The sequence below is a fragment of the Perognathus longimembris genome, chromosome 20, assembly GCF_023159225.1.
Source record: "Perognathus longimembris pacificus isolate PPM17 chromosome 20, ASM2315922v1, whole genome shotgun sequence".
Classification (NCBI taxonomy): Eukaryota; Metazoa; Chordata; class Mammalia; order Rodentia; family Heteromyidae; genus Perognathus; species Perognathus longimembris.
Window position 1 is genome coordinate 27,548,511 of NC_063180.1, and position 13,531 is coordinate 27,562,041.

General features: G+C 42.0%; 1 protein-coding gene across 1 annotated transcript in view; it reads left to right on the plus strand.

The window, feature by feature from the left end:
- The first annotated feature begins 376 nt into the window (after positions 1-376).
- Positions 377-13,531, plus strand: part of LOC125368167 (zinc finger protein 345-like) — a 33,010-nt gene continuing 19,855 nt past the window's right edge. Inside the window, 3 exon segments of the mRNA XM_048369023.1 lie at positions 377-381; positions 1,016-1,998; positions 2,084-2,151. Of these exon segments, the coding sequence (XP_048224980.1) occupies positions 377-381; positions 1,016-1,998; positions 2,084-2,151 (1,056 nt within the window).

Below are 13,531 nucleotides of genomic sequence, written 5' to 3' on the forward strand. Positions count from 1 at the left end.
GGATTACAGCCTTGAGCTATCAGTGCCCAATTATAATATGATTTATGTCTAGGCTAAGTAGTCTAGTATTCTCATGTAGAGATATGGCCATAGAGGTGAATGTGAAAAATTGATGATCATGTTTCATCATCTTCCCACAGCAGAAATCTCTTTATCTGCAACACTCACTGGACAGGAATGACTCGACAGAAACGAAGACTCACAGCTCTTCATTGACACAGAGTTTGCTAAAGGATGCAGAAGCCATCTCCTGTGTTAGCCTACACCAGGGAGAGAACCACCATGAATATTCACGTACTCCTGAGCACATGGAACACAAAGAAATTGATCATCTAAATGACAATGGCATTATAAAGAATTCATTAGCTATTACACAATGCAGTAAGTCTCTCAAAGAAAACAGACAGTGTGACTGTGGTCTGTGTGGTAAAGTCTTTGTTGAGAGCAATGAACGCTGTAAACACAATGTAACTGACATTGCAGGGAAATCACATGGCTGTAGTTTGTGTAGGACAGCCTTTGTTCTTTCAAAATTCAGTCACCATAGGACTGCACATGATGGAGACAAAGGGTGTGAGGATAGTGACCTAGGGCATGTGGTCAGTCAACCCAGGGAGCTCAGTTGGCAGGATGGAGGAGACACTAGCCAGGAAGTTGATGACAGCCACCAGTGTACTGCCCCCTCCATTCAGCCAAGTCACTTCCGGCGCCAGGAGGACATGTCCACTGGAGGAGGGGCAGATGAAGGTCCCCTCTGTGTGTGGGAAGCGGTCACTCAGCAGTCTCTTTCTGGATGTCAGGAAGGAGCACATGCCAGAGAGAAAGCACAGGCATGCCCTCCCAGTGGGGAAGCCTCCCAAAGGCCCAGTGACCTTAAGACACATAACAGAAAACACACTGAAGAGAAACCGCATGAGTGTCTCATCTGTGGGAAAGCCTTCAAATGGCCATGGTATGTTAAGAAACATAGCGTAGTGCACACTGGAGAGAAACCCTATGAATGTCACACCTGTAGGAAAGCCTTCACTCAGCCATCTTCTCGTTCCTCACATGGGAGAATACACACTGGAGAGAAGCCCTATGAATGTCGAACCTGTGGGAAAGCCTTCAATAAGCCATCTCAGCGTGCCAGACACGAGAGAACACACACTGGAGAGAAACCCTATGCATGTTGCACCTGTGGGAAAGCCTTCACTGATCCATATTCTCGTTCTTCACATGAGAGAATACATACTGGAGAGAAGCCCTATGAATGTCGCACCTGTGGAGAAGCCTTCACTTACTCATATCAACGTGCCACACACGAGAGAACACACACTGGAGAGAACCCCTATGAATGTCGCACCTGTGGGAAAGCCTTCACTCAGCCATCTCACCGTGCCAGACACGAGAGAATACACACTGGAGAGAAACCCTATGAATGTCGCACCTGTGGGAAAGCCTTCAGTGATTCATCTCAACGTGCCAAACATGAGAGAATACACACTGGAGAGAACCCCTATGAATGTCGCACCTGTGGGAAAGCCTTCAATCACCCATCTCACCGTGCCCGACACGAGAGAATACACACTGGAGAGAAACCCTATGAATGTCGCACCTGTGGGAAAGCCTTCACTGATTCATCTCAACGTGCCAAACATGAGAGAATACACACTGGAGAGAAGCCCTATGAGTGTTGCACCTGTGGGAAAGCCTTCAATCAGCCATCTCAGCGTGCCAGACACGAGAGAACACACACTGGAGAGAAGCCCTATGAATGTCGCACCTGTGGGAAAGCCTTCACTGATCCATCTTCTCGTTCCTTACATGAGAGAATACACACTGGAGAGAAACCTTATCAGTGTCACTTCTGTGGGAAAGCCTTCACTACATCATCTCAATGTGCCAAACATGAGAGAATACACAGTGGAGACAAACCCTATTAGTGTCACTTCTGTGAGAAAGCCTTCACTGTGCAATCTTGTCGTGCCACACATGAGAGAATACACACTGGAGGGAAGCCCTATTAGAGAGACACATCTTTGGGGAAGCCTTTACTACGCCATCTTAACGTGTTGCAGATGAGGGAACACAACTGAAGAGTAGCCTTATGAGTGTCACTTCTGTGGGAAAGTTTTCTGTTTAGCCTCCAGTCTTTTGCAACATATGAAAGTAAATACCAGAGAAAAAAATGATGCGTGTCATCAGGGAAGGAAATCATTCAGTATCTCATTTAAACCTTGTCAGGACAAGAAATGAGAGCAATCACACAAATGCAACCTGTGTGTATAAGGTTTTGGTACACCCTGTAACCTTACAAAGTAAGAGCTATCCTCCCGGAGGGAGAACTCAGGAGTCTCATCTGTATGGGCAAGTCTTCAGTCACCCAACTCATCTAAGACAACACCAGAGGACATATACTAGACAGAACCCATCTTTGTCAGAGGCTTTAGGCCTGACTCCATGGGCAAGAAAGACTATGAACATCACAGCTCAGTGAAAGACTTCAGTCATCATGGAGGGTTGGCTTCCTCAAAGAACAAACGGCAAAGAGAAACCGTGGCTGTCACTTGGGGGAAAGCTGTGAACTGATCTACTCCTCGTATACAGACTCAAATGATGCACACTTATGAAAATCCATGAGAACATTTTTCATGTGAGAAATCCTTCTGTCTATACTCAGCCCTTTAATGTCATGTGGGAATAAAAAAGGAAAGAACATACCTGTGTGGTGTACTATATCTTTCTCGTATATTATCCACATAAGAACTATGACTATGACTCAACCTTTAGTGTAAATTTAAATATGTTGAAAGAGAACGAGAAAAGCCAACTAAAGACACAAACTCAGTTTGGCTAGTCAGTCCCTACGCACAAACACATTTAAAGATGTATGTGTGTAATCTGCTTGGATTCTAGCGAATGTAGCAGTCTGTAGTTACAATGTTAGTTTCAAATACCCTAAAGGCCTTTGCAGGAAGGAAACTCCTAATCCATACTTAATAGAGAAATCTTGTGTTTTGGTTCTTTGTTGGTCTTCTGGCTTGAACTTGGTGTGAGGGCTGTCAACTATCCTTTTGCTCTTTTTTTCTCTAGGCTAGCACTCTACCACTTTGAGCCACAGCCTCAATTTCCGCTTTCTAGTTTAACTCGAGAACTTAACTGGTCCGGCTGGCTTTCAATTTTGATCCTTAGATAATTCGCCTTCTGAGTTGCTAGGATTACAGGCATGAGCCACCAGCACTGGGGTACAATCGATTTGTAAGTAATAGGAGAGCAAGTCACTTGACATACCTCATTTGTCTTTAATTTTGTGAACAAATATTCATCTAAGCATCAGGTATGGCATGCAAAACACACTCTAGTGACAACTTCTGAAAACTCTTAAATATTCCATGTAAATGAATGATTGACTTTTATAGTTGATAACTTTTTTGTTTAACAGCCAAGTTTTTGGTAAATGGAATGTTCCCTATTGTATAGGATATTTAGTGTCATGAGTGATAAAAATCTCTGAGTGAACAACGATGTATTTTTCAACAGTAAGATTCACTGAGGAAGCTTGATCTTAAAAAGAAAGTGGAGTCATTTCTGATTTATTGGATGTCAAAGTATCTTTAAACAATATATAGGTATGTATGAATATATATGTACAATAGTGAGATTGCATACAATTAATAAGAGGAATCATCACATGTAGATTTGGATGACATGCAATCCAAATTAAAGGTCAACCAGACAGAACCTAATTTGCAGATAGAATTAGGAATACAGATTTCAAATAATTGAGAGACTAGTTTGAGAAGATCTGACATTTATTTTGTTCTACTTTTTATCATGAAGTTTAAACCAGAACATTGGATCTGAACTCCTTGATAAATGAGAAGATATTGAGCCCATACTTTGGGCCATCCCTTCCTTCAATATCCTTTCCACTGAGATAATTTCCAACTTCTTCACATCAGCAGAAATCCCCAAGTGTGCTGAGAAACACAGCACAGGGTTTTGTCTGCTTCCCAAGTGTCTAGGAATGGAATGAATACGTCAAACGTGAGTGCCTGGGTATGCAGCCTAAGGCATTTGGGGCTCCTCCGTCCTCCTCAGTATTTGGGTGTTACCATGTCTGTTGGTCAGGCCCTCAGAATACTCCTGATGTTTGTACTTAAACATCTCCTTTGGGCAGAGTAATGGTGGGAGCTCCTCTAAGTCAAATCATCATGATAGCCTTGAGATAACTTACATAAAACATATGGAAACATATCATTTACATCAAAAGTGCCTGGCTCCAGTGTCTCAGATATGTAATCCCAGCTTGTCAGGAGGCTGAGAACAGAAGATTATTTTTTGAAGGTAGCCCAGGCAGGAAGTCTATGAGACTCTTACCGACTGCCCCAAAGTCACCTTTGGAAATGATGGCTCAAGGGGTAGAGTGCTAGCCTTGAGTAAAGAAGCTCAGGCACACAACACACAAACAGACCCTGAACTCAAGCCCAAGGAATCAACAGAAGAAAAGAAACAAAATGAGAAGCTCCTTAATGAAAGAGTTTACTGATTTTATGTAAGTGGTCACTGGTGTCATATTTTCAATAATGTGGAAAAAGTGTGCTTCTCAAGGGTTAAATCAAACCCCATTTTCAGGCAGCCCCTATTTTGTTGTCTGTTTAATCTATAAGCAAACCCAGGACAAGCTTATTAGGGTCCAGCCGGTCAAGAACTCTAACCACCCCCAGAATGCCTGGAGCCCTGAGACAATCAGATTTGTACCTGTGTCCTAATCTTGCTTGTTTGAACACCTGATTGCTGTAACTTTTTTTTTTTTTTTGCCTTTATAAGCTCTGTGCAATCGCAGGTAGGGGCTTCCTCCTAACCTTTGCTGTGTCTGTGGGTAGGACGAGGCCTGAGTTGCAGCTCACCTGAATAAAGCCTTGCCTTCTTTTTGCATTTTGGAATGTCTGGGTCTCGGTGGTCTTCTTGGTGTTCTCGCGACTTGGCATAACACTTCTCTATATAACTTCTCAAATTACCTATATTCAGGTTACTGATGACCATATCTTTAAAAGTAACAGATAGTGCTTAGAAAGTATATTAAATACCATTATAGTTTGCTGTAAGATGTACAGATATTTTTAAATTGGAAATAAATGATGAAAGGTCAAGATACCGAGCAATTTCAAAAGCATTTCACATGTGCCTGCATAAGTAGTGTATTTTTAACTTGCTTAATAGAATATATCCATGTTTTTGTGTTTTGATAGTGTAATAGTCCCAGTATACTTCTGCTTTTAAAACTTTGTCCCCGGGGCTGGGGATATGGCCTAGTGGCAAGAGCGCTTGCCTCGTATACATGAAGCCCTCGGTTCGATTCCCCAGCACCACATATACAAAAAATGGCTAGAAGTGGTGCTGTGGCTCAAGTGGCAGAGTGGTAGCCTTGAGCAAAAGGAAGCCAGGGACAGTGCTCAGGCCCTGAGTCCAAGGCCCAGGACTGGCAAAAAAAAACAACAAAAAACTTTGTCCTCAGTGGACTGGGCTGTTGTGGAACACTTGTAGACTTCTGGGTGGAGGAAACAGGTCATTTGTGGTATGTCCTTGAAGGCTCTCCCAGGAATCTCTTCTGCTCTCCCTCCTCCCTCCCATGCTCCTCCTCCCTCTGATCTCCTCCTTCCCTTCTCTGATATTTTCAGTGTCTCCCTCAGCCTCCTTCCTGCCTGCTAGGAAGTGTGGTAATTCTCTGCTCCATTTTCCCACTGTGCTCCTGTTGTGTCCAGTGCATGGGTCTCAGGAACGGAGAACAGAATCCTTTGAAATGATGAATCAAAATAAATCCTTTGTCGCTTAAACTGTCTGTGTCCTGAATTTTTATTACGGTGATGGAAATCAACACCAAGGTAAAAAGGGTTTACAAAAGGAGGAAAGCAATTAGCAGTGGGTGCCTTGCTGATGAACACATAGTGTCTGGTGGTAGAGAAGGGAAGAGATCAAGGGAATGAGGTGGGGGCAGAGGGGGGGATATCTCGGGAGGAGTGGCCAGCAATCTCTCAATGTGGCATTGGAGGAGTTATTGAGTTTGGAGTGACGGCTGGGCTCTCCGTTCTTAGCTAAACCTCATATTCTCTAAAACTCTGACGCTCAGGAGGTGATGGGGATTCGTCCTCAAGTACTCCTCAGACTCACTCAGCAAGCTGCCACTTCACTGGGTTGTGCACTAGACTGCGACAGAACAATCCATGCTCCCTGTGGGCAGATCAACAGGACCCCTAAATTTACAAAAGTTGACTGGATGTAACCAAGTACATTTCCCAGAAGCTGACTTTGTCTGGGTCTTCTTTATATGTTCTTCTGAGGGGCTGGGAATATGGCCTAGTGGCAAGAGTGCTTGCCTCCTATAGTTGAAACCCTGGGTTCCATTCCCCAGCACCACATATACGGAACAAGGCCAGAAGTGGCTCTGTGGCTCAAGAGGTAGAGTGCTAGCCTTGAGCAAAAAGATGCCAGGGACAGTGCTCAGGCCCTGAGTCCAAGGTTCAGGCCTGGCAAAAAATAAGTAAATAAATAAATAAACGTTCTTCTGAATTACAGGTACTCTATTAGAAGTCCCGGGTTTCAGCTGCAGTATAATAAATTCACTTGAGTTGGAGACAACAATCACGTGAAAGGGATAAATTTTGAGTTGGGTGCCAGTGACTCACACTTGTAATCCTAGCTTCCTCATTTATTACCCTGGTCCTTGGGCTTGAACTCAGGGCCTAAGCACTGTCCTTAAACTTCTTTGTGCTCAAGCCTAACACTATACCTTTTGAGCCACAGAGCCACTTCTGGCTTTTTCTGTTTATGTGGTGCTGAAGGATAGACCCCAGGGCTTTGTGCATGCTAGGCAAGCACTCTACCGCCAAGCCACATTCGTAGCCCATAATCCTAGCTTAAGAAGCTGAGATATGAGGATAGAGGTTCAAAGACATCCCAGGCAGGATAGTCCATGAGACTTATCTCCATTAAATCACTGAAAACCTCCAAATTGGGCAGTGGTTCACATTGGTAGAGCAAGAGCCTTGCAGCAAAAGAGCTCAAGGACAGTGCCAAAGCCCTTAGTTCAAGCCTCGTTATGTACCAAAAGAAAAAAGAATTTATGGGCTGGGGATATGGCCTAGTGGCAAGAGTGCTTGCCTCGTATACATGAGGCCCTGTGTTCAATTCCCAAGCACCACATATACAGAAAATGGCCAGAAGGGGCGCTGTGGCTCAGGTGTCAGAGTGCTAGCCTTGAGCAAAAAGAAGCCAGGGACAGTGCTCAGGCCCTGAGTCCAAGCCCCAGGACTGGCCAAAAAAAAAAAAAAAGAAAAAAGAATTTGTTAAGAATCAGAAAATCTGCAAACATTTAGGCTATCATGTAGAAATCTAAAAATCAGCTGTATACCACTGGCTCACACCTGTCATCCTACCTATTCAGGAGGCTGAGATCTGAGGATCGAGGTTCAAAGCCAGCCCAGGTAGGAATGTCCGTGAGACTCTTATCTCCAAATAGCCACAAGAAAACTAGAAGCGGCACTGTGGCTCAAGTGGTAGAGCACTAGCATTGAGTTGATAAAGCTAGGGTCAGCCCACCGTCCCAGAGTTCAAGCACCCCTCCGCAAATGGAAATTTAAAGTTCACTCAAGGCCAAATCTTGAAGAAGCCCTGTCCTCTTATTAGTTCATAGGTAATAGACCCATCAGGTTTCTTCAGGAGTCTGCTGGAAGCCAGTTTAACTGAGCAGGGCAGGAAAGGAGTTCCTCGCAGCAGAGCTGAGAACTTGTGCCCTTGCAGGAGAAGCAGGTGTCATGTGAAGACAATGGTCTGGGGAAGACACTGTGCTGTTTTTGGAAACAGGGACTCCAAGGCTAGGCAAGTTGGGCAAACAACAAGTTCCAGTTTGGTATGGCCCTGATAAGGCAAGAATCATTGCACTACGACAGGGGTGTTGTAGGTGTCTGTTTCTTATCAAGTTGAAGCAATTTCCCCATATCAGATATTCACCTTTGCTCCTAACAGTTCCATCTGCAGGACTGCCCTCTGTTCTATCTGCTTCCAGAACACCATGTTTAGACGTGTGCTGAGAAGGTAAGACTAAAACCTTGAAGACAGAATATGTGGATAACTAACACAGTACCTGCCTGACATTTTACATCAGATTACCTGTGGTGAGGAGGTTGAACTCTATGACTTTGGGGTGCACTGCTGCTTGAGTAAGCCAAGAATTGATACATATTTACTGCAAGTGACCAGAGTGGATACATCATGTTACTCATTATGTAACCAACTTGAGATTTGATAGGCTTTCTTTCTTGGTGAAACTTGACATTATAGATCATACTGGACATGGAAGATATTCTAAGTATTTCCTAGCTGTGAGGGTGACGGAGTAAGAGAGATTGGTTGACAGGGCAGGGTTACTTTTGGAGCAGTACAAGTTAGTGTCTAGCAGAGAGTCTGTTAGTTATGTATGTCAACCTCTTCCTTTCACAGACACCAGAATCTTGGCAGAAAAGTTTGAAGGCAAACCTTTGTTTAAAGCTAGGGCAACAGCTGTAGAACTCAGTGCCCAAATACCCATCTAACTCTTCTGTCCTCTTCCTGTTTATCTGTTTTTCTCAGGTTATCAATCAATAAAGTAATGAACAGGTATGTGCTTGAGAGATGAGACACAAAGACAAATACAATCACTATTTCCATCCTGGAGAAGCTGGTGGCTGAGGAAGGGTATTTTCATCTAACATTAAAATCTGGATCAACATAACATTAAGCAGCTCAAATTTCTAAGGTGCAAGAGAAGATCCAGAGAGCTTTGCTCCCGGGCGTCACCAGCATTGTGGAGCATCTTCTGTTTCGCTCTTGCAGCAAGTGCCTTGTTCTTGAAGCACACTCTTTTCTTACAGCAGAAGGGTGTCAGCTCAAATCTGCAGCCCCCGATCCTGACTTCGAAGGTAAGGCATTCTGCTTCACAGCGCCCGTCCATTCTCATACAGCGCAGTCTTCTATAAGCGACTTCCCTGTCTGCGTGGAAGAAGCAGTTGGTTATGAGTTACTAGAAAGGGAAGCAAAGCTGTATCACCAGTCTCCCATCAGAATTCCTCTCACGTAGGGATCAAAAGATCAGGAATATATGTATTCCCTGAATACAGCGGTCTGAGCTCCAACCTCCAGTAAAATAAATACAATATCTTTACTAGTTAATTAGGAAAATTAAAAACTTTTCATTCCCAAAAAATCAAACATGCATTTTATATGCAAACAGGTATAATTATGATTATGTTATACTAATAAAATATTTCTTGCAATTATGCTGGCTTCATACTTTCTAACTTGAATAAACAATCTGACCAAAAAATATTTCCAAGCTGGGTGCCAGTGGCTCACACCTGTAATCCTAGCTACACAGGAGGCTGAGATCTAAAGATCATGGTTCAAAGCCGTCCGAAGAAGAAAGTCTGTGAGACTCTTACCTCCAATAAACTACTCAGAAAAAGTGTGAAGAGGGTCTGTGGCTCAATTGGTAGAGCAATAGCCTTGAGCTGAAGAGCTCAGGGACATCACCCAGGCCCAGAGTTCAAGCCCCACGATGGACAAAAAGAATTCCAAATTTAGTGTCTGATATAGAGAAAAAGGCAATTCTGTGCAATTCATATTACAAGCAGATAAATGACAGATCATGCACATTGCTCTGTGTTCCTGGAGTTTTATATACAGAGCAAAAATAACTTCATGCTAGTCTTCCCAATCCTGTCTGCAAAGTCATGTCCTACATCTTCTGAGCCAACCTGTCAAGCACCCTACCAAACAGCCATGTGCGGGCGCAGGGCTGACACCAGACGGTGCTCCAGCAGGACTTGGTGAAGAGTTCCTCACACAGCACATACTACTCACTTTTTTTTTTGACTCTTACTTTTCAGTCTCTTCCTCTCTTCAGTTTCCTTACCATATCACGTTAGTTTCCCTCTTTATTCTAATCAACAGCTCTGTTAGTCTTCACCATGGTCATATTATCAGTATATATAATATATATCAATATATATATAATATATAATATAATGCGATATATAATATATACAATATATTATATATAATATATCATTATATATAATATATATCATTGTAATATATCATAATATATCATTATATATAATATATAATATATAATGATATATTATATATATTATTATATATATTATGTATATCCCATTTAGAGAGGAAATTGCAGCCCAAAGTTCAGCTTCTGAGGATTAGAATTCAGAATTCAGTTTCCAACCCAGGTGATTTGCCCTGTTGTCGATCATCAGATGTATTCCAAGCTCTGAGCCTCTCGAATCATCAGGGCAGTGGCAACCCTAATGAGTGGTTCAGTGGTGCTTCTTCCTGGGTTCTTATCAAACACATGTTGCTCAGTTTTGAAGAAAGCATGTGATTCAACATCTACTTCTCCACATAATCTGTAGTCCTGTAAGGAATGGGTGGAGAAGGCAGCCCAAAATGTCTTCCTCTTACCTTAAGCCACTGTCAACCATCTGTGGAAAGAGACTACATACAGATATTTAGTCCCTGATGTTATAAATGAGGACTTCCAGCATGCAGACACCCATCTCTGGCGGTCCTTTAGTGCTTGGTCCTTGCTTTCAAAAGGTCAGTGTGAATACCACTCCTCAGGACAACTTTCTGGAACTCTTAGGTTGAACCAAACTCCCATTTCTGTGACTTTTCTTTATGCTTTGTATCTTGTATGAAATTTATGCTGCATTAGAGTATTGTTGCATCATTTTACATATTCATACCTCTTTTTTTTCAAATTTTTATTATCAAACTGATATACAGAGAGGTTGCAGTTCCATATGTTAGGCTTTGGATACATTTCTTGTATTGTTTGTTACCCTGTCTCACATATTCCCCTCCCACCTCCCCCTTTCCATTCCCCCCCCCCCTGAGGTTTTCAGTTCACTTTCACCAAACAGTTTTGCAAGTATTGCTTTTGTAGTTGTTTGTCTTTTTACCCTCTGTCTCTCAATTTTGGTATTCCCTTTCAATGTCCTACTTCTAATAGCAATATACATGGTTTCCAAAATACTCAGATAAGATTAGAGAGATAGTGTAGGTACAACCACTGGAAGGTGATACAAGAACATCATCAATAATAGAAGCTACAGATACAGATGGAACATTGAAAGTAGTTACAACTGTGATGTAACAATCGTTTCCGCAACATGGAGTTCATTTCACTTAGCATCATCTTATGTGTTCATGAGGGTATAGCTATTGGGCTCTTGTGATGCTCTGCTATGACTTGCCTAAACCTGTACTAATTATTCCCAATAAGGGAGACCATAGAGTTCATGTTTCTTTGGGTCTGGCTTATTTCACTTAGTATAATTTTTTCCAAGTCCTTCCATTAACTTACAAATGGGGCAATGTCATTCTTTCTGATAGAGGCATGAAATTCCATTGCGGGGCTGGGGATATGGACTCGTGGCAAGAGTGCTTGTCTCATATACGTGAGGCTCAATTCCCCAGTACCACATATACAGAAAATGGCCAGAAGTGGCGCTGTGGCTCAAGTGGCAGAGTACTAGCCTTGAGCAAAAAGAAGCCAGGGACATGGCTCAGGCCCTGAGTCCAAACCCCAGGACTGGCCAAAAAAAATTTTTTTTAATTCCATTGTGGACATGTTCATACCTTTAAAACTTACTGAATGTGTTTTCTCTTAGAATCCATTTTTTTCTCACCAGCAAAAAAAAATAGGATAATTAACTTGAAACAATTAGAGGCAAAGATTTGAATTTTATTTTATTTTATTTTACAATTGGTAACTACTTTATTAATAAATAGAACCAACTGGGCTACAAATATGCCATTGGTATAATGTAACTTGTGTATATTGGGTATTCATATTATTTTTGGAACATATTGAATGTTTTGTAACAAAATAACTTTGTCCAGATTCAAGTTTAAAGCTACTTAGTGCCCACAGATAAATATAATTACAAGAAAGAGGTAATTTTGTATGCATACAGGATTTGAGGTACGTAAAAGAAGAAGGGCAAACTTGGTTGTTCAGTTTCCTACATGAAGCAATACTTGATATCAGTTATTTCAAGCAAGAATTTTTCATTTGCGAAATCAGTATCTATTACAAACTAGTCTATGAGCTAGTTTTTATTTTTTTATTTTTTTTATTTTTATTTTTTTTGCCATTCCTGGGCCTTGGACTCAGGGCCTGAGCACTGTCCCTGGCTTCTTCCCGCTCAAGGCTAGCACTCTGCCACGTGAGCCACAGTGCCGCTTCTGGCCGTTTTTTCTGTATATGTGGTGCTGGGGAATCGAACCTAGGGCCTCGTGTATCCGAGGCAGGCACTCTTGCCACTAGGCTATATCCCCAGCCCTATGAGCTAGTTTTTAAATGGATATCAGAATGAGGCCTTGAATGTATAAAATTGTTACTGAGAGGATGCATCATTTTTTTCCAGTATTATAAGTTAATTGGAAAACAATGAAAAATTCTTGTTCTTCATAAAGAATATTTGCTACTTTAGGTTCACATTATTTTGCTGTATATACATTATACTAATTACTAAAATTAAATTATAGGACCAAGCATATTCAGTGTTAGCATATGGGCCTACCAAGTAACAGGATCTTGTTTCAAATTCCAACACTAGGGGCTGGGGATATGGCCTAGTGGCAAGAGTGCTTGCCTCATATACATGAGGCCCTGGGTTCAATTCCCTAGCACCACATATACAGAAAATGGCAAGAAGTGGCACTATGGCTCAAGTGGCAGAGTGCTAGCCTTGAGCAAAAAGAAGCCAGGGACAGTGCTCAGGCCCTGAGTCCAAGACCCAGGACTGGCCAAAAAAAAAAAAAAGATAAAAAATTCCAACACTAAATCAGTCATCCAATCAATCAGTAATCAACCAATAAATAAAAGTGCTTCCTGGATATTGCAGGGGAAGTTATTAACAGTACCACAGTAACCTAGTAGGAGTTTAAAATTTCTTCACAAAAGACCTCAAGGTAAAAGCAAATACCCTGACAGCATTGCAGGAAAGAATAGGAGAAGCACTTGGGGTCCTTGGCAAAACGGGCCCAGAAACACAACAAATCAAAGAAAGTTTGGACAAATAGGATTGCATGAAAATGCAGAGCTTCTGCACAGCAAAGAACATAGTTTGCAAGAGAGAAAATCTTCACTGACCATACAACAGACAAGGGCCTCATATCTAAAATATACATAGAACTGAAAAAACTTAAGTGCTTCCAAAAGAAATCATCAAAGAAATGACTCCCATCTTAAAAAATGGGCTACAGACTTCAAGAGAGACTTCTCTGAAGAGGAAATGAGAATGGCCAAGAGGCACACAAAGAAATCCTCAAAAACACTGATCATAAAAGAAATGCAAATCAAACCAACAATGAGATTCCACCTCCCCCCAGTAAGAATGGCCATTATCTAGAACACTAATAACAACAGGTGCTGGAGGGGATATAGCCAAAAGGCAAGCCTACTACACTGTTGGTGTGAGTCTCAACT